The following is a 26,239-nucleotide window of genomic DNA, read 5'->3' as shown; positions in this document are numbered from 1 at the left end:
TATCCGGCACCAGAGCAGCCGCCAGCAGCTCCGTCCCGGGGGAAGCCCGGGCTCCTGGGGCAGAGGACGCAGCAAGACAGGACGCTCCTCGGGCCAGCCAAGCGGCTTTGCCGGGTAGCAGCGAAGGGCTGCCGGGAACCCTACGGCCGGCCCGCCCCCAGCGCCTCCCCCGCCCAGCGCACACGCGGCTCCCGCCCCACTCCGGCAAGATGGCGGCGCCCAGCAGCTAGGGCCGCACGTGTGTCTGGGTCCCGGCGCCCCGCGGAGGAGGCCCCGGCGGCTGCGCCCGGGCTCGGAGCCCGCCCGCTCGGGGCCATGAAGCCCAAATCCGCCTCGCACAAGTCCGAGAACACGCACAGGGTGAGTAGCGGCCCCGGTGGGCGAGCGGCGCCGCCGGCCCTGCCTGCGCCCCCGGCAGAGCCGCGGGGGAGACGCCTGGTCATCGGACGCAGCCCCGGAGAGTGGGGCCGCCGAGCGCTGGCCTGGCCTGGCCTGGCCTGGCCGGGGGGGGGCAGCACGCGGCGGTGGCGGGTTAACGAACTGTCCCCGGGCTGAGAACACACGTCTGGGGGTGGCTCCTCCTCTTCCTCAAGCAGTATCTCTCCCCCCCCCCCCCATTGCTCTTTTAGGCTCCCTGTTTATTCTTTCAAGGCCCACATGCTGTGCTGGGCCCTGAAGACACAGTCCTGAAGAGGTTATAATCTAATCGCACCGTTCAAATGATTTTTCTGTTTAGAGTCCAGATATTACCCCGATCCCTCTTTGCATTTCCTGTTAGAATGAGTTTCAGTTCATTTGGCCCTCTGCTATTCACCACAGGCCTTATCAGAATTCCTCCTCTCCTTTCCCCTCGCTGTGTGGAGTAGAGGAAACCAAAACCAAAACTCCTGCTTTGGGGTCCTCACACTGTTAGTGGACAGGAGAGCAAAAGCTGTAGTTTCCTCCCTGTCTCTGAGTTCATGGAAACTTCTTCATATGAGCACAGTTTTGCCTACACTAGAGAAAAGCGAGTACCACTTTTCCAAACATAGATGCAGCACATGTTGTTGGGAATCTGCAGATTCACCTACGCTAGGAAAATTTGTGTAAAAAAAATCTTACCATTGCCAATATCAATTTGACTGGCTCCACGAGTGCTAGCAATGTTGGCTAGTGTAGATGGCTGCTGGGAGCTTTTGTGTTATAAGCAGGGTGTCTTTTGGATCAGGGTTAGATAACATGGTGCTCAAGGCAGCAGACCATCCCTATGCTTTGGACCTAATGTTATCACCACCAGTAGAGCAGAAGTGATGTGAGCAAATTTTTGTCAAACTTTCCTAGCGTAGAGAAGGCTTTTTATGAGTGTGAGTAAGAGGGGAGGTGGAGGTGTTGCTGGAGACAACATCCTTTGGCAAACCCCCAGGGAAACTTCCACAGGATTTACTGTAGACCCTGTCACCACAACATTATAAGTGCTTGACTTTGTTCCTTTTGTGGGGGTGAGAGTAAAAGTGCAGGGGTTAGATGGGCATGGAGTCTATAGTAACGAGACTCTAGAGCAGTGGTTCTCAAACTGGGAGTCAAGACCCCTCAGAGGGTCGCGAGGTTATTACATGGGGGATCGCGAGCTGTCAACCTCCACCCCAACTCTGCTTTGCCTCCAGCATTTATAATGGTGTTAAATATATAAAAAAGTGTTTTTAATTTATAAGGGGGGGGTCGCACTCAGAGGCTTGCTATGTGAAAGGGGTCACCAGTAAAAATGTTTGAGAACCACTGCTCTAGAGGGAATCACACTCCCTGGGTATGGCTGGAGGGATTCCCTGTCCGTCTGATCTGATGTTATGAGTCTCAATGATTTCCTGCGGGGTTTTGGGATATCTGCATGATTAGAGCATCCTGCCTAGATAACACAGAACACTCTACAAGTGCCAATAACATTTTTCCCTCCTGTATGTTTTTCTTCTACAGGGCATGATTTGGCCCTAGAAAACCTTTTAGTTACATCTTTCTGCATTGTTATAACAAACCTTGTATTTTTTGCAGGAACATGTAATAGCCCTTATAATCTCTTTAATGTGAATATCCCAAAAATGGGTTCCTAAGTGATGCAACTGATGTTTAAAGAGAGAGCATTAACTCAATTATTATATTTTTGTCTGACGGTTTTGTGCTTGCTATAGTTACAAGTAATACTCAACACTGGTATAACAGAAAGGAGATAACAAAAAAAGTTCTCCTAATTTTCTGGTTTGTTTACTTTGTGTATTTGACGACATTTCACATGTACAGGTGAGTCGCATCATATGCGCATTTAACTTATGTGAATTCAACTATACGCACTCGGCAAAGAAAAAGAAAAATAACAAGATACCTGTAAATAGTGCGGGTGATTCCGCCCACCATTCCACTCAATGAGTGTATGGCCCGGAGTGAGCGTGAGATGGGAGACATGAACTTGCTGTTCCCTCAGTCGGTCTCAGTTCCTGTGTGCCTCTCATAGTGTGAGCATCTTGCCACGCTGAGTGTGCTTCTAGTGTTTAAAGATACTGTACGTATCTTTCGTACAACATGGCCCCTAAACGCAAGCCAACTACTTCATCCGGTGCTCAACTGAAGAAACCGCGATCTATTCCAATGCTGGAGGAGAAACTGGCTGTGCTGGACTTATTGAGAGATTGTATGTCAGTCTCCAACGTGGCGCGTAAATATGGCCGCAACGAATCTAGCATCAATGCCATCAAGATTCGAGAGAGAGAAATTCATCAAGCCGTGGCATCAAGTGCTCCAATAATTGCTACGGTGACGAGCCAGGTGCGTGATAAGACTTTAGTGAAGACTGAAAAGGCATTAAACTTGTAGCTGGAAGACGTGAACCGTAACCATGTGTCTGTCGATGGCAACACGTTGCGAGAAAAGGCTCTTAGCCTCTACACGCTGTTCAAACCTACCACCGAAGCGGGACAGCCTTCTGATGAGAAGGAATTCAAAGCCAGCCAAGGTTGGCTTAACCGTTTTAGGAACTGCTTCAACCTCAAAAACGTGCAGACTACTGGTGAAGTTGCATCTGCCAATGAAGAGGCAGCAAAAGCCTACCCCGAACAATTAAAGAAAATCATAGAAGAAAAGGGCTATCTTCCGGAACAAGTTTTTAATGCTGATGAGACTGGGCTCTTCTGGAAAAAAATGCCCAACTGCACTTACACTTCGAAATCAGAAAGACAAGCCCAATTTGCTGAAGTGTTCCAAGTAGTGAAACACTTGAATGATTTAATTTCTGACTAAGATCCCTCTGTGGAACGAAGCCTCAAAATCACACGTAGTATTACGAACGATTTGAGACCATATTAAGAAATGTTTGAGCAGCTCAAGAGACAACAGCGACAGTTGCCGATCACCATGTTTTTCAAGGAAAAACAACCAGCAGCAGATGAGCCTACGCAATCAACTTCTTGAGCTGAACCAGAGCCAACCACTTCATCTACGACTCGCTCTCCGTCACCCAAGCTCTCCATCACTTCTATCTCCTGGCTCGACATCAAGCCCTGACACCCCCCTGTAATTAAAAATACAGTACTGTAAAATTATATTTTGCATATGTACTCTTTATTATATACTGTACATTACTGTATACATATTACTGTACAGGGCTGTGTACACAAAATCATGTACAGTATACTGAACTTTATGGGCAATTTAAGGGATTTTCAAGGGTAATTTTGACTGTACGCGATTTTAGCTTTATGTGCTGACTTTAGAACCTAACCCCCGCGTAAGATGCGACTCCACTGTAGTCATTTTCACTGTTTCCCAAGTCAGACAATGTCCCCCCCCCTTGCTGAAAAGAGTCTAGAAACCCATTGACAGGGTACGATGAGAAAACCCCCAATAAAATATTTCAGAAAGGCATTTACAAAAAATTAATTGAGGGCATATTATTTAAAGACTACTCAGTCGGAAATTGTATTTTAAAATAAATCCAAATAGTGTCTGTTTAAAACAATGTTTAGTTGAATGATGCAAAATATTTGCTGTAATTCTTTGTTTTGGAAAGACTCTTTATACTGAAATATAACTAGTGTTCGGTCAGTCATTATTATTTTTATAGACATCTATAGATGAGCAGTGTTCTGATAACTGAAGACAATTATGAACATGAAGATAATATATCTTTTTAAAAAGTTCTTGTGTTACTTATAAAACTTTAGACAGTGTTAATAATCAATCTTCCATTGTGGTCATGCAAGCTAACTGGCACTTGAATGCACACCCTCTTTCTTCCCCCTCCTATCCCTTACCTACCCTATCTCTACTCATCCATTGAAGACAATGGGGCACTGCATGGGCCTTACTTAAGGCCAGGATCAAGCTCTGTGACAGGGGTGGCCAAACGTACCAACCCTTTGAGCCGCCTACAATAATCTTCAGAAGTTCAAGAGCTGTGTGCACCTGTCAGGATGGTGGGGCTAGAGGCTTTAGCCCCCCAGGAGGCGCCTTCCAGGGTTTGGGGCTTCAACCAGAGCAGGGCTGAAGCCCCAAGCCCCTGCAGGTGCCTCTTGTGGGGCTGACACCCCTAGCACCACCCCACCATAGGGGAGAAGGCCCAAGCTTTCACCCACCCCCTTTTGGAAGGTGGAGAATGGGCAGGGGCATAGGGGTTTTGTGAACCACACTTTAACTGTAAAAGAGCCTCATGTGGTTCGTGAGCCATGGTTTGGTCACCCCGCTCTATGGTATGCGTTAGAACAGCTGTGCACTGAAAACTAATCATTTTAAAAATCTAATGTTTACCTTCCTTCCCACCTTCCATTTATGCTCTTAGCTTACTTAAGTGTGCTTCATCCCCACTTAGGTTTTGTCTATGCTGGCACTTCGTGGGACGTTCGGGGTGTTAAACCCTCCCCCCCCATGACAAAAATGTTACTGATGAAAAGCGCTGGTGTGAACGACGCTTTGTTGGAGAACTCCTGCCGACAAAACTGCTGCCGCTCGTGGTGGGGTGGAAGTTTTCTGTCAGCAGGAGAGCTCTCTCCTGCCGACAAACAGCAGCTACACCACATGCCTTGTTGTGGCAGGGCTGTAGCGGTACAACCGTGTTGCTAAAAGCCTTAGAAATGAAACTTAAGTGACTGCTGAAGGTCTTTGTTTTTGTTCTCCTGCGTTAACAGGTACTACAGTGTTTGGCTGTAAACACCCCAGGCAGATATTTCTATCCACTCCCCCAGCTGAAAAACAAACTAACAAAAAGACTGATATCATTGACATAAAACCAGAATCTCTCTCTCTCTCTCTCTGTATATGTATAAACAGCTTAATTTACACAACCTGAACTATTTGACAGTGTTTCCTTTAAAAGCAGTGTCTGCAGTTATATAGTACATGTCATTGAGACCCATGCAAAAGGGATAATTCTGAAATAAACAGAGCAAAGGCAACATTTGACTTTAGTTTTTTTTTTTTTTACAGTTTCTCACCTTCTCTGAACGCTTAGGCAATGTTAATATCGATATTATTCATCGGATTGACAGGACTGGGAGCTATGCTGAGGTGAGAAGAATATAATAATTCTGCAATTCTATAACATCTTTTGACCGAGGATCTCAGAGCACTTTAGAAATGTATATTCACCAAGGTTCAGATTATCTAAAGATATTTAGGCGTTGCTCCATTTAGACAGCTAAGTCCCATTTTCAAAAGCGACTTAAGCATTTAGGAGCCTAAGTCTTATTGAAAGTCAGTGTTTCAGATTTGTTTGTAAGAGAAGAAAAAACGATGGAATAAAGTGAGGTCCTAATCCCACAAAGACATACACACATGGTTAATTTTATGGACAGTGGATAGCTCCATTTATTTTAATGGGACTAACTCCTAGTGTTTACATGTAAGCACTTACGTAAGTCTGTGCGGGATCATGGATTTAATTAGTTAATACATTGTGAAATTGCAGTAAAATCTCAAAGTATGTTTTGCACACATCAATAGCGTTACTTTTTAAAGATACTCTGATAATAAAACATTCAGGAGCTTATATGGCTTTGCACTTTGCATTATCAGGCCATATATTTTAAGCATTAAATGTGTTTCAGTAACTGATGCTGTTTTAAAGTGAAGTCATCAGCATTTCTTTAAATATCTCTCAAATGAATACTTGAGGCATTTCATTGTGCTTTATCTATTGAGCCTTCTATCTAATCTTTACATTGAAAGAATAGTTTTTATTTAGGGCTATTTGGCTAATGCATGATCTTGATTTCTGACAGGAGGTTGAAACCTACTTTTATGAAGGACTGCAGAAATGGAGAGAACTGAACCTCACACAGCACTTTGGTATCTCTTTATAGTAAATAGTTTATAATTAATTTGCACTCTTCGCTTGCGTAATGAGGTCATTCTTTACAAGGTGGAATTTGTTTACCTAGAATACCATCCTAATGCACGGGGATTAGGTTCCTGGTTCAGAGCTCATTGAAATCACTGCGAGTCTTTCCATCAGTTTCAGTGGGTTTTGTATCGGGCTCTAGAGGAGGTGTTATTCTCTTTAAAGTCCTTTATGTTTACCAGTAACTGGGACACAGTTCTTAAGTGTTCCTTTGTTTTTTGCACAGTGAAATTCTACAAAGAAGTGGCCGGCAAATGCCAGTCATTCAACCAGCTGGTGTATTATCAGGATGCCATAGTGCAGAGCTTGAAGACTCATCTGCAAGTCAAAAACAGTCTTGCATATCAGCCCCTTTTGGAGTAAGTACACACTGTAAAATAAACTCAGTGCCTTTGTGTCGATGTAGAGTGAAAAGTGTAAATCACGTCAAAAACATTGTGTATGTGTCCTTGTTGTCACTGAAGAAAGAATTGCATTGCACGCATGTTACTGAGAGAGAGCCATACCGGTGATATTTTCTGTGTCTTTTATAATAGCATTCCAATTCTATGGTTTACTTTCAAAAATACTCCTAGAATATAACCAAACAAATCTCCTCAACAACCCAAGAAGCATGTTGGTGTGAGCTCATATCTTGTCACATCTTGTCACTGACGTGTTCATGGCTGCTCTTGGTTGTGAGTCTCACTCTTAATGTCACCTAAACATGAAGTTATTTGAGGTGGTTTGGTTGGTTTGTTTTCAGTTCAAAAACCCCTTTCGTTCAAGCTAACATCATGTGTGGAGGTCAGATAAGAGACAGTGACAGCGTTACTTCCAATGAATCTGCATACTGTACACGCACTAGAGCCATTTTAATCTGCAGTGTAGTTGCACAATCAGGCAGTGACTATTTAGGTGTTTGGCATTTTAAACATACAAACATTGATATTTGTTATTTGAACTCTAGCCTTGTGGTACAGCTGGCTCGAGATCTCCAGACAGACTTCTACCCTCACTTTCAAGACTTTTTTCTGACCATCACCATGTTATTGGATACCCAAGACACAGAGCTGCTAGAATGGGCTTTTACCACTCTTTCCTACCTTTACAAATACCTGTGGAGACTGATGGTGAAGGATATGGCCAATATATATAGGTAAGTTTTATTGGTCTGTGTTCACTAGATTATATTTTAATGTAAATGCCTCTTACTCTTCAGAATTAATTGTCTTTTTAACAAAGTCATTATTGATGAGTTCTTTCTGGCTGAGTGTGAGTTGGATGATTTTAATTGCCTGTTGTATTTGTAGTTTATACAGTACCTTGTTGGCACACAACAAACAACACATCAGAAACTTTGCTGCAGAAAGCTTCACCTTTCTAATGAGGAAGGTAGGTGACGTGTTATTAACATGACTTTAACAGCTTTCCACGGGGGCCCTTGACTTCAAGCTAACCAGTACTGAACAAAGCTGTAATGTGTCATGACAATGGGTGCCCTCTAGAGAATAAAGGGGCTAACAAAACACAAACTAGCATTCTATCCATTCTGAGGGGTTTGGTTTGGTTTATGTAGTGACAAAGGTTTTATAGGAGACTTTATATGTAGCACAGCTGGAACAGAATGTGTTCATCACCTCACAGGATCAGGCCCTGACTAGATATGTAATATGGATGATTTTTTTTTTTAAGAGCAGTGAAACTGAAGAGCTCATGGTCACCTTTCCAACATTTCTATAGAATCCCCGATAAGGAGAAAGGAACTCCACTGGACCTGGCTGGACTGGGCCCTTAGTTTTTATACTTCACGTTTGGTCAATGCATTTTTTAAATAATGATTTGAGACTTTTTGCTGCATTGTTTACAATTTCTGTGCCTCTTCATTTGAGCACAGAAAATCTGAGTACATAATTTTTCTAGCCAAATTAATCAACCCTAAACTGCCATCGTTTTGGTGAAGTAGGGAATAGAATATATAGCCATTTGGTGTTGATTAAGCCAATATGTGCAGAAGCCAAGGTTCTCTAAAGTGACTGGTGAATTTGGCTGCCTTGAATTTTGGACATCCAACCTGAGACACCTTAATGGAGCCTGATTTTCAGAAAGTGCTGATCCCTAATCCCCACAATTGAGGACCCTTTAAGGAGCTACAGGTTGGGCACCCAGAAACTGAGGATTTTGAAAATTTTTGGTAGAAATTCAAGCAGTGTTCTTCCATCTGTTTGCAGCATCAGAGTTCTTAATTACTGAATTATGATTTAAAACGGTCCTTTTCTTAGACCCTAATAGAATCCTTAGCGTTCTAGTGACTAGTTTACTACCCCTTATTCAGTGTGACATCTCATTAAAGCACTTAACATTAAGCATGTGAGTAATCCCATCCTTGTTCGTCAAAGCTCTTCAGCATGTGCTTTAGTCCCATTGATTTGAATGGGCATTGTTAGTGGAACTAGGCTGAGCGACACCAGCTGAGGATCTGATACTTCCTCTCCATTCTGTTGTTACACATTGTTGTAGCGAGAGCACGTTTGAATTGTTGGAGGGTGGAGTAGAGGAGTAAAATGGCACTGTCAAGAGTCATTTATGATTTCTTTCCATTTGATAGGTTTGAACCGAAGATAACTTTTTCTCTCTGGATTTTGTTTTGTAGGTTTCTGATAAAAATGCGCTTTTCAATGTAATGTTTCTTGACCTGGGAGAGCACCCAGAAAAAGTAGAAGGCGTGGGACAGTTACTCTTTGAGATGTGCAAGGGGGTTAGGAACATGTTTCACTCCTGTGCAGAGAAGGTAAATAGCCTGAGCATATAAACCAAGTGGAAAATGACAAAGTTTTAAAGTACCTAATAGGGGACATCACTATATTAGAGCCTGATATCGCACTCCTTGAAGGCAATAGGTGTCTTTCTGTTTGCTTCAGTGGATTTGGGATGTAAATTATGCTGTTTATTGTAAGGTAATACATGTAATGATATCTCTTTAAAGGTGGCTTTTCAAGTTTTTGCTTTTAGTAAGTCCTGGGCAATATTTGTGTTTTGAAATGATTGCGTTGGGTGATAATGTGCATTTCTGTGGATTTATTTAGAGTCTCTGAAACAATTTTGGATTTAAATATTAACTTTGGTACTGGGCAAAAAAAGACAGTTTTATAGGGGATCCAAATCCCCGTAATATTTTTACAAAGTATCACATTGTCATTTAAAAAAAAAATTCTGAAGCTAAAGGGTTTTAGCTTTTTGGTCTCTTTTCTAAGCGTGAAGACATAACTGGCCTTTTCCTTCCACAGGCTATAAAGTTCATTCTGCTAAAGCTTGGGCCCATTACCGAGATTGAAGCTAAACTCCCATGGATTATTGTTGGAGAAGCTTTCAAACATATGGTAAAATCGGCTGCAGTGCATATCTACAAGGAGCATTTTGAGGTTCTTTTCAAATGTTTGGAAGTAAGTTTTAATTGCTGAGAAGCTGAAAAAAAAGATGATCTCCCTCCCCAAGAATAACATTTTGTGTGTGTTAAAGGAAAGGTGTGTGGTGTGTGATTTTTTCTGCAGTAGGAACATTAAAATAAATGTTGCACTAAGGAGGAAAGCCTGGCCTTTTATCTGCAGGGACAGAGGGCCTGATGGTTGTTGAACTGGTGCAGTTATGCTGTGCAGTTTGGGGTGGGATTTGGGGAAGGTAACCACTGCTTTCCTGCCACAGTTTTAGCTGCCAGTGAAGATCCTTCTCATCCTCTCTTCCCACCCCAACCAGTATAATAACAATTCTTTGCCTTCCGCTATTAGGAGTTGTTTTATGTGATTAGTATTTTTGCATTCCCTGGACTAGATTCTGATCTCACACTAGTATACAACAAGGGTGAAGTATTAGTCCCATTGAAATCAATTGCAAAACTCCCAGTGACTTCAATAGGACCATGATTTCACCACAGGAGTCAGTGGAGGTACTGAGATTAGTTGTGGTCAGAATCTGGCTCCAAGCGTTCACGTGTAGCTAAGCACAAGGTATTTGTTTCTTCTCCTGTTTCTTTCCTATGCAATCTGTAAGCCTTCTGTGAAAGAGCACTTCACCTTGCAAGACGTTTGTTTTTCCATCCAAGGGATGTGAGGTGTTCATTATTGGATTATTGGAACCATTTGGCTATATTTTTCCTTTCCTGGAAAGGTTCATTTGTTGGATCAGAATAAGAAAGCTAGCAATAATTTATCAGGCCAGTGGAACATGCAGTTACCAGAATCACTTCAGCGTTATCCGTGACAGGATCTGATCATTCATGTGAAACTGTCTCTTGCAGGAATCAGTGTTAGAATTGCAGGAGAGAATAACAAAGGCCAACTGCTGCGAAATCTCAGAACAGATTGAAAGGATATTGCAAGTGTATTTGATCCTAGCAGAACATGCAAATGGGTCCAAAATCTCTCAACCTGAAGCAGTTTGTAAGGTGGGTCAGACCATCCTTTAGGCTACTGTGCACACAGATGGAGGGTGGGAAACCAGAGCATCTTCAGTATGCTCACCTGTTTTCTCTGGTTGTGTGGGTGTGCTGAGGTTTAGAAGTTGGGTTGGGGTAAAGTCAGTTTGGCAAGCTGGGAGCCACCCCAGCTCCCCCAAGCTTTGGGAGCCACCCCAGCAAATTTATGGGAATTCCCCTGTGTAATATAATGCTGACTCTGTCATCGTGATCTTATGGGTGTCCTTCTCTAAATGAATCCTCCACTGAGAGCAGGGCAGGAGGAGAAGTGGTCATGGACAATAGCTGCTGAGGACCATGTGAGGTCATGGTTCTTGAAGGAACTGTGCTGCTGTGGAGAAGGCAGCAGCCTGAGCAGCTGTGAAAGAGCATTTCCACAGGGGTCCTCATCCCCTCTGGCATGGCTGGGAGAAGTCATTGTCCTGCGGTGCATGTGACATTGCCTTTCTCTCTCTCATATTCCTCAGACGTTAGCAAAAATGTTACAAACATCTGATCTCTCGGTGCCTTGCTGTAAGACCCTGCTTAAAACGCTTTCTGTTTTGCTGCTTGCTGAGAATGTTTTCCTGCCAGATGCTGTGACCAAGGAAACCATTGAGAAGGTAAGAACCACAGATCAGTCTCTCCTGAATGAGTTGATTGCCACACACAGCACTTATGTTCTAGAAAATGTGTTACTCAGGGCTACTCTCCTTTTTGTGCAGGCGAGGTACAAGCCACTCCCTGGCTCAGCATATGGGGAATTTAGGGGCTGATCCAAAGCCCAAGTCTGTTGTTTATTTGTATGACAGTAGTGCCTAGAGGTGCTAACTGAGACTGAAGTCCCATTATGCCAGGCCCTGTACAAACACACTGTAAGCAACAGTCCCTGTCTAAGCAGACAAGGAAACAAAGAAGTGAAGTGATTTGCCCAAGGTTGTACAGCAGGTCAGTGGTAGAACTGGGATTAGAACCCAGGTCCCCTGACTCCTAGTCTGGTGACCTGTCCACTAGACTGTGCTGCCTCTTGATCTCAGGGACCTTTCTATCAGGCCCTTTGGCAAGCCTGGCAGTATTTTCTAAGGCAGGTTACAGGTATATATTAGCACCATTGCTGCTGCTGCCACTGGACCCAAACACAATGCTGCTTTGATAGTGTTTGCTTATTTTTAATCTGTTTTGTTGATTGAGGTGTGTGTGAGATGGCAGTATTTATTTTGGACATTTCAGTTTTCATATGTTACTGTACATATTTATAATATTATTAATATGGGCAACTAGTTGTGCTGTAGGAAAAATAGATTTGCAGAGCAAAACGAAGCAATGGAGGTACATCTCTTGTATTTCTTGCAAAGGATGAAACCAAAAAATGTTTTCACAATAATGAAATAAGGCTGGAGGAATTATTAAGTCTGTCCGATCTTTGGTGTTGATCTCTGGCTTAGTAGTATTAATTTTCTCCCTATCAACCCTGACAAATCTCTCAAGTTCTTCCCATAAGACCTGCACCCCGTCTATGTGAGTAATCCCATTAAACTCGATGGGGCTACTCACGTACATTGGAGTTATCCATGTGTGTAAGTGTTTGCAGGGTCAAGAGGGGGGTAGGTATTTATATATAACTCCTTTCTGCACTAAGAAACACTGTGTGCACTGGAGGAATATAGCTCATATATCTTGATTCCCTTCATGAATAAATAAAGTGCTTGTTGCTTATATGCCCCTTCTAACCCTTCATTTGCATTTGACAGGTATTTGGAAGTGGGTTTGAAAGGCGCCTCCTTTTGGATTTCTCCAAAACAGTGTTTTCAATGAATGAGTTTGAGCAGGTAGGTGAAGTTTTCATTCATGTATTTATTTTGTAGTCAGATGAGCAATGGAGGAGTTGTGTTTCTGGGTGGGAAAAATGAGCCTGATGGAGTTGTTTTGACTGCTGACCGTAGGAATGCCATTACACTTGGCAAATTCATAATATATCTAGTTCCTATGATGTGTCATTGTTATTTGACATGTATTTGAACTATCCATCTTCTGTGTCTTGGATGTGACCTGATGGGAGTGAAAGGAGCTGTTAGTCACTATCAGAAGAATGAAAATGGCAATGCAAAAAATGTCTTTTCTTTACAATTTCATAGATTTTTAAGAGCCAGAAGGGACCACTGTAATTATCTAATTTGAACTCCCACGTAACACAGATCAGGGGATTCCCGCTGGGTTACTGAAGGGGCAGACATGGTCCAGGAGTCAAGGAGATGTCAGTGGTCTCTAGTTAGTGTTATGTTGCAGCTTGGCATCTGACAGGAGCTTGAACACCCATTGTGGCTGCACACCTCAGTATGTACCCCCCAACACATGCTTGCCAGTGTCTTGTCTCTGGTATTGGTGACTTTTTCATGGTAGATTCGTTAACGGGGGATGTGTCTCAATGGAGGTATCAGTAGTCTGGGGATTTCAGGGTGTCTCTCTCACCTCTTTCCAGATCTTTTTGACGCACATAGGACAGCCCAGAGAGATGGGGAAATTGCAAGGAGCGTACAGAGAGGCTCTCGGTTTTAGCCAGTCCCCGTTTTGAATGTAAAAGAGACAGTAAATGGGGAGGATAAAAGAGGGTTCCTACCATAACGAGTTGTAGCTTCCTCAGCTGAGGTTTGGTCTCTGACACCATGATTCAGAAGCAGAAGCAGTGAATGGGGCTGCAGATATCTGGGTTGATGGAAGGAAAGTGGGGAGAGGAAACAAGTGTGAAGACGTGGGGTTGGGATTTGTGTGGAATTTCTGTGTGGGGGTGGCGAAGGCTGAAATGGAGAACCAGAGATGTCTGGTGGGTGGGGCCTGAGCATGGTGGCCCAGGGCTCTGAGGAGAGGCGTGGAGTTGAGAGGAGCAGGTTCTCTGCATGCTGTGAGGGATCCTGAGCTCTGTCGGGAGCCTGGAGTTGGGACAGGCCAGGGTCTTTATGTCAAATCACTGGCTTCTCAAGGGCTCCCTGGTACTGATGCCTCGGTATCTTGGTGATCAGATGCACCAGGACTGGAGGAAACCTTTGTACTGCCACAGCTCATCCCAAAGAACTTGGCTTCCCTGGCCCTAGTGTCTCGGATCCCTGATTTGCTTGGTCAGAATTGGAGAGGCATGTTAAATCTCAATTTCTTTTTCTTTTCAGCATTTTCTTCCATGCTTTCTAGAGTACATCGAGGACTGCTTCTCTGGAGAGGATGTGCTAGCTAGGGATGAGGCCATGGCAATTTTGGCTAAACTCATTCTGGAGAAAGCAGAACCTCCCACTGTTGGCTCAATGGCTTTTGAAAAATATCCCCTTGTTTTTACAGAACCACCGATAGGGTAAGTCTCCTCACGCTCCACAGACACTCTTTACCTTGGAGCTCTTTCAAAAGGTTTGGAACGTAGTGTTGCTAAGCCGACTGATAATGGCATCAGAACTGCCACTTCACCTAGTGTTCATTCTTTCTTTGAGGACTTGGAATAATTTCTGCAGAGCTGGGCATTTAAATACTTGCTGCATTTCTGTCACAGAGAGGGGTGAATATTTGTCCCTTGTATAGGATTTTGTCTCATCTCAAAACAATGTAGAAATACTTTTTCTTCCTTGTATTCTTTGCTCCTGAGAATACCGACATCAGGGGCAAGATAACAGGAAGAAGCAAATCAAATTGTATCTCTCTCTCCTCAGCTTGTCTTTCATATGTCACATAGTCTTTTAGTCTTTTAAGCTCTTTGGGCGTAGGGACCATATCTTCCTAAACATTTTGTTCAGCCCAGGCAGGCCCCAATCCTGATTTGGATGTCTGGGTGGCACTGCAATATAAATACCCAAAAATGATTATGAAGGAACAGCAGCAGCAGTCACAATAAATATTCTGCTGGGATGAATTCCACATGGTCCTACAGTCTGTTTTTGTTTTAATCACGTTTCCATTTAGGTGGTATCCAAGTGTAAGCAGGATTTTCCCATTTGGGGGCTATTTTTGTACAGTTCAGCATTTCTCATAATAAATCTGCAGGGGAGTGCTGATTTTTACCTGTGGGGAGAGGAGGGAATTATTCCCCTTCTACACCCCCAAGCTTCATTTCTCTGCAATTTCATAAACATTTATTCTTCTCTACAGTAATAGTGAACTCTTTCTCCATTGGCCTTTGTGATTATTAAGGATTTAGTTATGAGTACGCTCCCCTGCATGGGCTACCCACATCACGGATGACCAAAGAGGGGGCAAGAGGAGAGCACCACCCACTGGGTCACAACACTACTTCCTCGTCTGGTGCAGATTGGTGGGGAGTGGGAGGACCCAAGGGTCCCCGGCCTCCCCATCCCAATGCACTTACCAGTACAGCTGAGCCAGCAACATGGGGGAAGTAATTTGCACCAGAAAACAGGCTGTTGCAGTCACTTACCCCCCATGGAGCAAGGAGGAGGTAGTCAGTTTAGTCCTAGCTCTGCATCTGGGATAATACAGCTACAAACTGCTCTCCAGTTGGGGCAAATGGCAGGGCCTTTAGGTATCAAAAGGAAAACTTTCCTTATGACTAACTTCATCTTGGGAGTGAGATCGATTTGTAGCCTGTTGCAAATTCAGATGTATATGAAGTTGTTTTGGAGGAAAGTTGGTTTATTTTCCAGGAGCTGGATCAGTTTGCTTGAGAACCACTTGCTGTAGAGCAGATCTTACAGCTGTGTTGGAAATGTGGCAGAATCCCTTTAATGAATACAGAGCAGCATCAAAAAAGACACCATTCTTTTATACTTGAAAATCAATGGAATAACAATGTTTACAGTCCAGGAGCAATCCCCAGATTCTGCTGGACCTCTGAATGCTGAGATGTAACCTTTTATGGAGCATTTCCTGCCTTGCACATTAGAAATGACTGTGTGGTCCTTTGTGCCATGGAGATAGTGAAGATCCCATCAAAAAGCGTACTGTCCAAGTCAATGTGAAGCTTAGCCTTTTCTTCAAGGGAAACAACTTACTTTTAAATGTCAGAGGAAGAAAGGTTCAACTGCTGTTGTTGAACTAAGTTACTGATTAAGCTTGGTTTTGTTTTTAGATCCAATACAAGACAGAAGATGAGTAGGAGAAATGGAGAAAGGAAACAAATGCCAGTGTTGGATCATATTCTGTCTCTAATCCACTTATCAGAAAATGAAGACATTATTGATCTTTCACACCCTTGGGCTGCCCTTGTTGTACTTCCGCATGTTAGGTGAGGATGCTAACCATTCTGTTACTGTTGTCTTGTACCTGAATCATAATACTACTTAGCTCATGTCTGATGTTTTTCACATATCGCTCTTCATTCAAAGCTTTTGCAAAGGAAAGGGAAAGTATTGTTACCCCCATTGTACAAATGGGGAAACTGAGGCACAGAGCCGTGATGTGACGTGCCCATGGTTGCCCAGCAGCTCTGTGGCAGAGCTGGTAACAGAATGCAGGTTTCCTGCTTTCCTGTTCAGAAGGTCACATTTGCTGGCATGAAACGGAGCCCTTAGAATTTTGTTGATTCAGTCCCTAGGAAGAGAGCATGCTCAGTCAGTGCAATTACATTTTGTGGAAGAAAGACTTAGAAAGCAATCATTGATGAAATGATTTAGGTTGTGAAATTGACTTAACAAAATAGTTGACTAATAATCAATTTGTTTGAAATCTATATTTAACATAAGAGAAATGTGAGAGAGAATCCAATGTTATCAAGTGTCTGACTTTAACAAAAAAATAAGCGTTTGTACCTTTATTTTTGGCAGACCAATAGACAAGGAAAAAATCCTGCTACCAGTTACAAGTTTTATAGAATCTCTCTTCCTGGCTATTGACAGAGGAAGGCTCCGCAAAGGTCAGTTACAGTCATCTCTTGTTCATTAAGTTTTTACTGGCACATAAAAGACACAACTCTGCAATTATACTAGAGACCCAAGACATAACAATGAATAATAACTGCATTGTATCCTGATTTAATAAGCAGCATAATGAAACATGAAAGGCAAGATGGAAAAAATAACATACAGGAAATAATATACCAAATGCCATCTATAGTAATAATAGGTTGGTGAAATAAATGTCATGCCGGGGACATGTAATTGGACAAGGAGCTCACAAAAGTATAGACTCAAAATCTGAGTGACCAAGATGTTTAGAAGGATAGAATTTGAGAGACAGATTGTCAAGAAAAGGAAGAGGGAGTAAAAGAAATGGAAACTAAACCAAGCTGGGTTATCAAAGTCAAACTTATAGCAAAAAGATAGTGATACACTTTTACATGTGTTCTTTGACTACATTGTTCACAATCTTTGGCTTTAGATCTGGAATTTTTCTTTCAACATTCTGGGTCTTGACAGTAATTCTAAAACTAAATACCTTGCCTACATATACGGCTTCACATATTAACAAATTGGTAGTCCTCTCTCTAACCATTGCCCAGAGAAATCTTCTGATTTAATTGGAAATATGCATCAAAATTATAACAGAGTGGTTTAAAAAAATTCAGCTTCTTAGAGAAGTATGAAAAAGTATCCAAACTTCCCTTAGTAAAGGGCTTTGAGGTCTCTGGATGAAAAGGACTATATAAGAGGTAGGTATTCTTATTGGCTATTAAATCCATTATAATTACTATCAATCTGCATAGAAATATCCAAAGTAGTATACTACATTCTGCTTTTCTTCTCTAATATTGCTTAGTCTGCGTCAGGAACATCCCCTATACTTCCTAACCTCTTTTTTCTATGTGGTATCCAGGTGTTTTAATCTATTGTAATTACTTTAAGGGGGGGAAAGAATAACCAACTTTCTAAATCGGGGTGGGCAAACTTTTTGGCCCGAGGGCCACATCAGGGTTGAGAAATTGTATGGAGGGCCGGGTAGGGAAGGCTGTGCCTCCCCAAACAGCCTGGCTTCCGCCCCCTTCCACTTCCTGCCCGCTGACTGCCCCTCTCAGAATCGCCAACCCATCCAACCCCCTGCCGCTCCTTGTCCCCTGACTATCCCGCCCCCTATCCACACCCCCGCCCCCTGACAGGCCCCCTGGGACTCCCACGCCTATCCAACACCCCCTCCTCCCCCCCGTTCCCTGTCCCCTGACAACCAACCACCAGAACCTCCACCCCATCCAACCACCCCCTGCTCCATTTCCCCTGACCACCCCCTGGAACCTCCTGCCCCTTATCCAACCCCCCCACTCCCCGCCCCCTTACCATGCTGCTCAGAGTAGCAGGAGCTCGCATCCCTGCCGCCTGGCTGGAGCCAGCCATGCCGCCGCTCTGTCCGGTAGGAGCAGCGGGCCAGAGCGTTGGCGGCACAGTGAGCTGAGGCTGCGGGGCCGGGTCTAGTCTTCCTGGCCAGGAGCTCAAGGGCCAGGCAGGACTGTCCTGCGGGCTGTAGTTTGCCCACCTCTGTTCTAAATGCATATATAAAGCCTGATTCTGCCATCAGTTTCTGTTTTTAAATGGACAGCTTCCCATTTATTTCAGTAGGGAATTCCCTGCACAGACTAATGGTAAGAAAGAATCCCCAGGTAGCTGGGGAATTAAAGCAAATCAAAATTGGGGAGATTTTCTGAGACACAAGGAGGATTTAGATTCCCCAACGCCTGTTCATTTTTTGTGAGAGTTGATTGCTTGACTGTCCTTTGTGCCATTGTAAGTCTCCCTTGATGTCCTTTGCATAGGGACAGTGACTCTTCTGTAAGGGAAGAATGAAGGGAGTGAACCCTCTGGCCAATTTAGGAGTGGCATTGACGGGAACTGTGCTTCCCCATTCCTGGCTGAGAGGATTTTGGCTGCAGTTTGGTGTTGATTATGATGGGAGTGGACCTGTCAGCAGTAGAGAAACTCTCTAACCCTAAAGAAAGGGAGCAGAAAGGAAACTACTTTCAGAGTTATCTTGGGTAAATGAAAGCCTAGTCCCATTAATTTTAGTGGGAATTGAGCCTCTGAATCACGTAGATGGGTTTGCAGATCCCACCCTGCTTTTCCAAGGTGCAAGAACATACAGATGCTTGTGCAATTATCGTGTTCCCCCCTTTGCCCCCCTTTCCTTTCAGTAATGCATTTGACAGCTCTTTCTGGTTTCCCAAGCACCATTTGTTGAGCAAAATTCTCTGAGACCCACACAGCAGAGCTTAATTTCAGTACTGCTCTCCTCATTTGCCCAGATTTCACATAGACTGATACAAACTGGGTATTCTGCATGTTCAGGGATGGCAGGGTTTCAAGATGGAGATCTGCCGTGATGATCAGAGGAGAATTCTACTCTAAACTTCGATCGTGGGTGGTGATGAATGTTGAATTGTTGCAGTTAGAAATAAAAATGTCATTTGTGGTCTATAGCATATGAAATTACATTATAATCCTGTTCACTTCTGTGGCACCTCTCATTTGAGGATCCCAAAGCACTTTACAAACAGAAATTCAATGTAAATGAATAACTACACAGTTTGTTCCCATTCTCTCTGCCCTTAGGAGGCTTGTATGTGGCCTGCCAAGCTGTGAGCACGCTACTTAGTTTAGCAGAATCTTCTGAAATTCTCCGTTTGTTACCTGTGGAACGTGTGAAGAACTTGGTGAGGTAAGGGAACTTTTGACTTTCTGGTGTTCCACTTAATGTAGTGAGGAGATAACGTTGCCTTTATTTAAAGGCTATTAAGCAAAACAAACACGCTTGCTTTGTTTGTTTGTTGTCTTACACCAGCATGTTTCTGCAGGTTTTTAGCCATCCAGGGTAGGGATGTTGGCAGGCACTGCCAGCTTACTGTACTGTATGGTGTACGCTTTATAGCGCTATCTCCTTAATAACAATCTGCTCCTTTGAATTGTTTGAAAGCTGCAGATTAACTTTTTTGTTGCTGTTGAACCTGTGAATGCAACAATGCTGGTTTTGTCTTGCGGGATTGCAGCCAGGAATCTTGTGTTTTGTTTTACTTACCAAAAAAAAGTAAAGTGAAAATAGTCTTGGCTAAACATAAATATCACATTTTAATTCTTGTTGTGGTCTAGAGGATTCTCCTACAGTATTAGGATGATTCCATTCCCTCCCTTAAATATTGATTTTAGACATTATTTTGTACTCTCCCTCAGTAAGAGGGAGCACCTCGCTTTTGACCTCCACATTTTAATGAACACTTATGAAAACTGACTACTCCATTAACCCTCTTCAACTAATAATTAACATATATAATAACTAGGGCCCTACCAAATTCATGGTCCATTTTGGTCAATTTCATGGTCGTAGGACTTTAAAAATAATATGTTTCATGATTTCAGCTATTTAAATCTGAAATTTCACAGTATTGTAATTGTAGGGGTCCTGACCCAAAAAGGAGTGGGCGGGGGAGGGATGTTCTAAAGTTTTTGTGGGGGGTGGGGGTTGCAGTACTGCTGCCTTCAGAGCTGGGCAGCTGCAATGGCGGCTGCTGGCCGGGAGCCCAGTTCTGAAGGCAGAGCTGCTGCCAGCAGCAGTGCAGAAGTAAGGATGGCCTGGTACAGTATCGCCAACTTTGCTCCTGTGCTGCTGCTGGCGGGGTGCTGCATGCAGAGCTGGGCACCTGGCCAACAGCTGCTGCTCTCTGGCCGCCCAGCTCTGGGAGGCAGTGCAGAAGTAAGGATGACAATACCGTGATCCCTCTAAAATAACCTTTTGACTCCTCTGCAACTCCCTTTTGGGTCAGGACCTCCAATTTGAGAAATGCTGGTCTCCCCCATGAAATCTGTATAGTATACACACAAAAGACCAGATTTCATGGTCCGTGACATGTTTTTCATGGCCATGAATTTGGTAGGGCTCAGTTAATAATAACTGAGCAGCTACAGAAAGTGTTTAAGATCTGTATGATCTCCCAACATAGTTCTCCCAGTCCAGCCAGAGAAAACAGATTGGGACAGATTTTTTTCGTGTAAAATAATAAACAAATATTTGTAAAATAATAAACAAATATTTTGTTTCAGCACCTTTCCTTCAGACCCATCAGCCTTGCTACTGGCTGATCTCTATTATACGCGGTTGGCTTTGTGTGGTTGCCAGGATCCTCTTTCCCATGAGAACTTAATGGATTTGTTTGATAAACTGAAAACAAATATTTCCTCCAGCATCTCCAAGGTAATCTTCTTTTCTAACGGTTTCCAATATGTGCAAACTGATTTGTGTTTTAATGGAAAAAATGAATTCTTAACTAGCAGCAAGTTGTCCTTGCAGCTTTTGAAATAAGCTGAATAAGGAAAGCCTAAAGGTGAAATGTGCAAGAACGAATGCTGTTCGTCTCTTTAAAATTGTGCCCATTTTCAGTGGCCTTTCACCATTTGCAGTACGCCTCTAAAACATGCTTTCACTTTTAATAGGTCCGACTCTTGACAATAAGGATTTTAAATCATTTTGAGGCTCAGCTTCCTACATCAACCAAGGTAGTAATTGCTGCTTTAACATTTCAAAACCATGGTGTGTGTAGGGGTTAATATAAGCGGTTTTCTTGACGCTGACTTTATTTGCCAGTTACACATGCTAGGGTCTGTTCTTTAGCTAAAGTGGGCTCCCTTTATACTTGGTTTGTTTTTTTCAGACTGTAACTTTATGGGCCCGATCCTCAGCCGGTGGAAATCTCTGTAGCTCCATCAAGTTCAGTGGAGCTATGTCAGTTTACAGCAGCTGAGGCTCTGCCTTTATATAGTGAATTATGACAAAACAATTGTCTCGAGGAATCCTCTAACAAAAGGCATTTCACTGGTTTGTTCAGGATGATGGAACAGGAGAGGTTCAGTCCGTGTTTGCCATATTACTTCAAGCTGAACTCGTGCCAGCCAGTGTGAATGATTATAGAGAAAAACTTCTTCATTTAAGGAAACTGAGGCATGACGTGGTGCAGTCTGCAGTACCAGATGGACCTTTACATGAGGTGAGACGTTACTGCCAGATCATACACTGGATTGTTTCCTTTTTATAAGGCAAGAAAATTTTGCATTTTACTTCAGCGTGAGTTTTTTCATTGACTTGTGAAGGCTTCAGTAAATGCAGGCCGGAAACAAACTAATCATCATGAGTGAGTTAGGAGCTCAACTCTCATTGCTAGTCACTGGGACTTTGCTCCCGACTCCCTTCGGTTTGCAGCATCAGAGCTCAAAGATGCAGGGTTTTCCCTGAAGATCAATGGTGAGCAAGGTGGAAAGATATCAACATCCCGAACAAACACCTCATCAAGCACACAACCAAAGAACCATGTGGGTTTTCACTCCCATGGAAAATATGGGTCACTTTAAACCACATCCGCACATTGCATGGTATTACGCACCTGCCTTCTGCATACATGGGGACTAAGTGCTACAAACTTCTGTTGATATAACTACGTTGCTCCGATGTGGAAAATCCACACCCCTGAGTAACATAGTTATACTGACGTGACCCCCAGGGTAGACAGGGCTGTGTTGAGAGGAGGGCTTCTCCTATTGCCATAGTTACCACCTCTTGGGAGGTAGAGAAGCTCTCCTGTCGGCGTAGGTAGCATCTTCATTAAGATCTGCAGTGCTGACTCCCAAAAACAGACATCAAACTATAGAACAGTGCCCAAAACCATCGTATTCCGGTAGTATCTCTGCTATCCACTCCACATCACTGGAAGCAATCAGTTGGATTGCCAATCTAAGCTTGGACATCACAAAAGGAGACAATGACTTGAGTGCTTTTGAAAATCCCACCTGAGCAGTGGTCTCTCTAGCCCCAGTATCCTTTCTCCGCCAATGGCCAGTGCTTGAAAGTATAAGGAAAGTATAAGGTGCCATAATGCATTTAAATGTGCAGTATTGCACTAAGGTGGGAAATATCTTTGGCTCCAGTTGTGATCAGCATGTCTTGTTGTTGGGTGTTTTTATCCTGAACTGACTAAACTATATTTGCCTCAATATCTAGTTGGGGCAGAAACCGAAAGAAAGTGGCGGTGTTTCAATAAATGTTCTAAACATGCCTGCAAAGAGCAGTGAGAGGAGAAAGCAGGTGGAGGTGATGCAAAGGGCTTGGGTAAGCTGTTGGCAGTTTATCCCCTGACCTGGCAATGAACTCTGTGTCGCTGGACCTCAGGGGAGCTTTGCATGGAGCTCATTGCAGGATTGAGGCCTTATAGATTGCAGGGACATCTGTCTATGGTGGCTGAATCTGACCGTGCTGCTGTGGGCTTCACACTGTCGAGGCTGCTACGATCAGGGTTTTTCCTGTAGTAGCTAAATGTTAACTTATTACTACTGATACTTAAGTGCTTTTATAACTTTCCTTCTTGAGTTGTAAACTCCTTGGGGCAGGGATTGTGTGTGTGTCTGTATATCACTTAGCTCAATGATGAGCCCAATCCAGATGGGGCCCTGGGTCTAATGCAGTGTAAGCTCTTCAGGCAGGGAATACTCTCCTTGTTTATATGTTTGTGTAGTGCCTAGTACAATGTGGCCTTGATGCTACCAAAGTACAAATAATAACCTAAATGTCTTAATTATTGGTGTTGATTCTGAGAGATTTTGACTTCATTGCTTTTTCTTGCAGTTCATCAATCAGTGAAGCTGTTTTTATACCTACTTTAAATATCTTTGTTAGCTTTTTAAAACAAAGTTTTCTTGTGTGTCACTGTAGGTGCCTCTTCAGTATTTACTGGGAATGCTCTACATTAACTTCAGCCCTCTCTGGGATCCTGTTGTTGAGCTCATAACGTAAGTATGTGCTAGTGGGTGGTGGGAGCCTGTTGTGTTGTGTTGTGTTGTATTGCAGCTGCCCCCGGACTTTTAAAAAAAATGAAATAAAAATGTGTCGCGTCTCTAAAAATAAACGCAAATACACACAAGCATGATGCACGTTTACATGAGGTACCACAGAAATGCCTCTGATCTGTCAAGTAAATCTTGCTCTTTATAGACTGTTACTTTTTAACTTGTTTTGGGATGTACAAATATTAAAGACAACTCATAGGCAACAGTATTGTTAAATTACATCGAGGGTTGGGACACAAAGGTACCAGACTCGAATCCAAGATAGCCAACTCCTTATCTCACACTATTATGACTATCACATGATAAGTGTTATATAAATAATAAATCAGTCCGTCTCTCTCTCCTTCCTGCCCTCACTAAGGGCCTGGTGCAAAACCTACTTAAGTCAACGGAAGAGCTCCCATTGATTTGATTGAGCCCTGAGTTTGCAATGTCAGCTTTCAGGGTGAATTGCCGGGATTTTGACCACTTAGCTTTTTCTCTGTACATTCTGTGATATTATGTGTCATTTTCTCCATTAGAGAAGTGAAATCATGAAAACGATAACCTGCATCAACAGTGGGACGCTGACTCTTCGTGTTGGTTTTAAGTGCTATGTTATTACATAGGCAGCATTGAAAGACTTGCAAACATCTATACCAAAGGGTCCCTTTGGTTTCACAGGCTATAACTAGGCTATTCTGATAACAATGAACCTTTGGGATCTTCAGATGAAGGCAAAGAAATGTTATAGTCGCACACAGCAAAAGTCTTGCCTTCCTACATGTTGACTAGAGCTGGACACCAAGCCTTTGAACATACTAGCAGTATAACTGGCTAATATCCCATGGAATTTTTTACTTAATTACTGTCTTGTTTATTGTTAGATCTCATGCAAACGAAATGGAGAATAAACAGTTCTGGAAAGTCTATTATGAGCACTTGGAGAAAGCGGCTGTCTATGCTGGTAATTCATGTCTTGTAGATGTTTAGACACTAACTTAACTATGGTCCAGGTGGTTCATGAACAGGGCTGGCTTTATGCTCTGCTGTGCTCCAAACTGGCAAAAAAGGAAAAATCAGGACGTAAGTTTCCCCTCTACCTTTCTAGCCTCATTTCCTGAGTGGAGATCTGTCAGAATTGTTGCCTCCCCCTTGTCCTACTTGCCATGAGGTAAATAGGGACAGTCCATGAGTTGCAGAGTCCTCCTAGCATATGGAGCACCAGGCAGTGCTTGTTTTGTGCCTAGACTGGCTTTGCTCATGATGATGAGGGACAGTAGGAGTCTCTGAGGATTTTCAGTAATGTCTAGTCTCTAGAAAATCTTCCTCCTACCCTGTTCAACATGGAATCAGTAGAATTTCTGCCAAATGTATCTGTTTTCCTTGACCCTGCTCTTGAATGTGAATACTGGATTTCACTGTGTGGCACAAGGACAGCCATTTATTGGGGCTACGTGTGCTTAAAGTTAGGCCCCTTGCTGAAGTTCTGACATCCTAGGGTACCTTCTAACCTGTGTTGCAGTTTCAGATCAATATTAAGCAGAATTTGCTAGGTAGATGGCCAACATTAATATAAACGGTTGCTGTTATTTACCCCAGGGCACTACCCTACCACCAGCAATTACTGAATAAACTCTTTGAAGATTTCTTGAAGTAATGAGGACGGTGGTTTGTTTCCAATATAGAGAGGGAGCTGCAAGATAAGCTGAGTGAAGAGCAGGCAGGCACTGCAGATACAGAAAGTGAGAAGATCCGAGAAGGAAATGTGGGAAGCCTGTATCTCGAGCAGTTGAGGTTTAGAACGGATTGCAGTGAGCGGATAGATTACGCAAACTTCCGGTTTCTGCTGTGGAAGGCATTGGCCAAGGTTCCAGACAGAGTGGAGCCCAGGTCAAGGGAGCTTTCCCCGCTTCTCTTGAGATTCATTAGGTAAGTGACCATGTTCAGCAATGAGACATGTTGCTTGGAAATGTCATAAATGAAGGCAGAGTTACTAGGGTCCCTATAAGACAACTGATGGGTGGGTTTTGTTTTGTTTTTAATGGATTTTATTTTCTGAGACCTCTGAATCCATAGAGTGGTATGATTTTATATTGAAGTTGGTCCTTCCTTTTGGTTAAACATGGCTCATGCCAGAGAGAGAGAGAGAGTGGAAAAAATAAAAGCAACCTGAAATGTAAGCTGTCAATTGGCTGCTGCGTTGAGCCCCAGTTTACTAATGAGTTCTGGTGACACAGCCTCGCTACTGCTATGGAGGGTGTAGTTTCAATGGAAGTAAAGTGTCTTGGAAATAGACATGAAGATGAGGCTCTTCCTTGTCTCCCCTGTTTGTAAAATGAAAGGAGGTATTTTTATTCCGGCAGAGATAGGAAAATACCTTTCAGTGTATCTAGGGCCTGGTTCAGTGCCCACTGAAATCAGTGGGAGTCTTTCTATTCACTCCAGCAGGCTTTGAATTAGGCCCTCACTCTATTCCCCCTGCCAGCCTGTGACTCTTCTTTACAGTGTATTTCCTACAGTGCTTTGTCTAGACTGCTTTTACCTGTTTTCAGGTGAGAGGGCTTCCACTATATAATACATCATCGATTCCTACACTTCCTAACATACATTTTCACACATCCCTGCCAACTTTTTAACAAAATTCTCCCATTCTACATAGATTCACTTTCTCTTCTTTTTCCTGACCACATTTTTCTGATCTTAGCCGTTTAATTTTTTTTTTCCTTTCGTTGT

At 43.1% G+C, this 26,239-nt stretch overlaps 1 protein-coding gene across 3 annotated transcripts in view; it reads left to right on the top strand.

Moving 5' to 3' along the window:
- Positions 1-200: 200 nt before the first annotated feature.
- Positions 201-26,239, top strand: part of UTP20 (UTP20 small subunit processome component) — an 82,169-nt gene continuing 56,130 nt past the window's right edge. For all 3 annotated transcript variants that reach the window (XM_073327390.1, XM_073327391.1, XM_073327389.1), the window contains exons 1-21: positions 201-360; positions 5,446-5,526; positions 6,240-6,306; positions 6,585-6,717; positions 7,308-7,496; positions 7,651-7,732; positions 8,991-9,128; positions 9,625-9,780; positions 10,632-10,778; positions 11,276-11,410; positions 12,539-12,616; positions 13,949-14,127; positions 15,850-16,005; positions 16,544-16,632; positions 19,253-19,358; positions 20,735-20,885; positions 21,125-21,187; positions 21,517-21,675; positions 23,391-23,467; positions 24,391-24,470; positions 25,192-25,435. In XM_073327390.1, coding sequence (XP_073183491.1) covers positions 316-360; positions 5,446-5,526; positions 6,240-6,306; positions 6,585-6,717; positions 7,308-7,496; positions 7,651-7,732; positions 8,991-9,128; positions 9,625-9,780; positions 10,632-10,778; positions 11,276-11,410; positions 12,539-12,616; positions 13,949-14,127; positions 15,850-16,005; positions 16,544-16,632; positions 19,253-19,358; positions 20,735-20,885; positions 21,125-21,187; positions 21,517-21,675; positions 23,391-23,467; positions 24,391-24,470; positions 25,192-25,435 — 2,555 coding nt within the window. In that variant the 5' untranslated portion in view covers positions 201-315. The remainder of the gene's footprint in view (positions 361-5,445; positions 5,527-6,239; positions 6,307-6,584; positions 6,718-7,307; positions 7,497-7,650; positions 7,733-8,990; positions 9,129-9,624; positions 9,781-10,631; positions 10,779-11,275; positions 11,411-12,538; positions 12,617-13,948; positions 14,128-15,849; positions 16,006-16,543; positions 16,633-19,252; positions 19,359-20,734; positions 20,886-21,124; positions 21,188-21,516; positions 21,676-23,390; positions 23,468-24,390; positions 24,471-25,191; positions 25,436-26,239) is intronic.

Source organism: Lepidochelys kempii, chromosome 1, assembly GCF_965140265.1.
Source record: "Lepidochelys kempii isolate rLepKem1 chromosome 1, rLepKem1.hap2, whole genome shotgun sequence".
NCBI classification, from domain to species: Eukaryota; Metazoa; Chordata; order Testudines; family Cheloniidae; genus Lepidochelys; species Lepidochelys kempii.
This window is presented reverse-complemented; position numbering and strand designations above follow the sequence as displayed.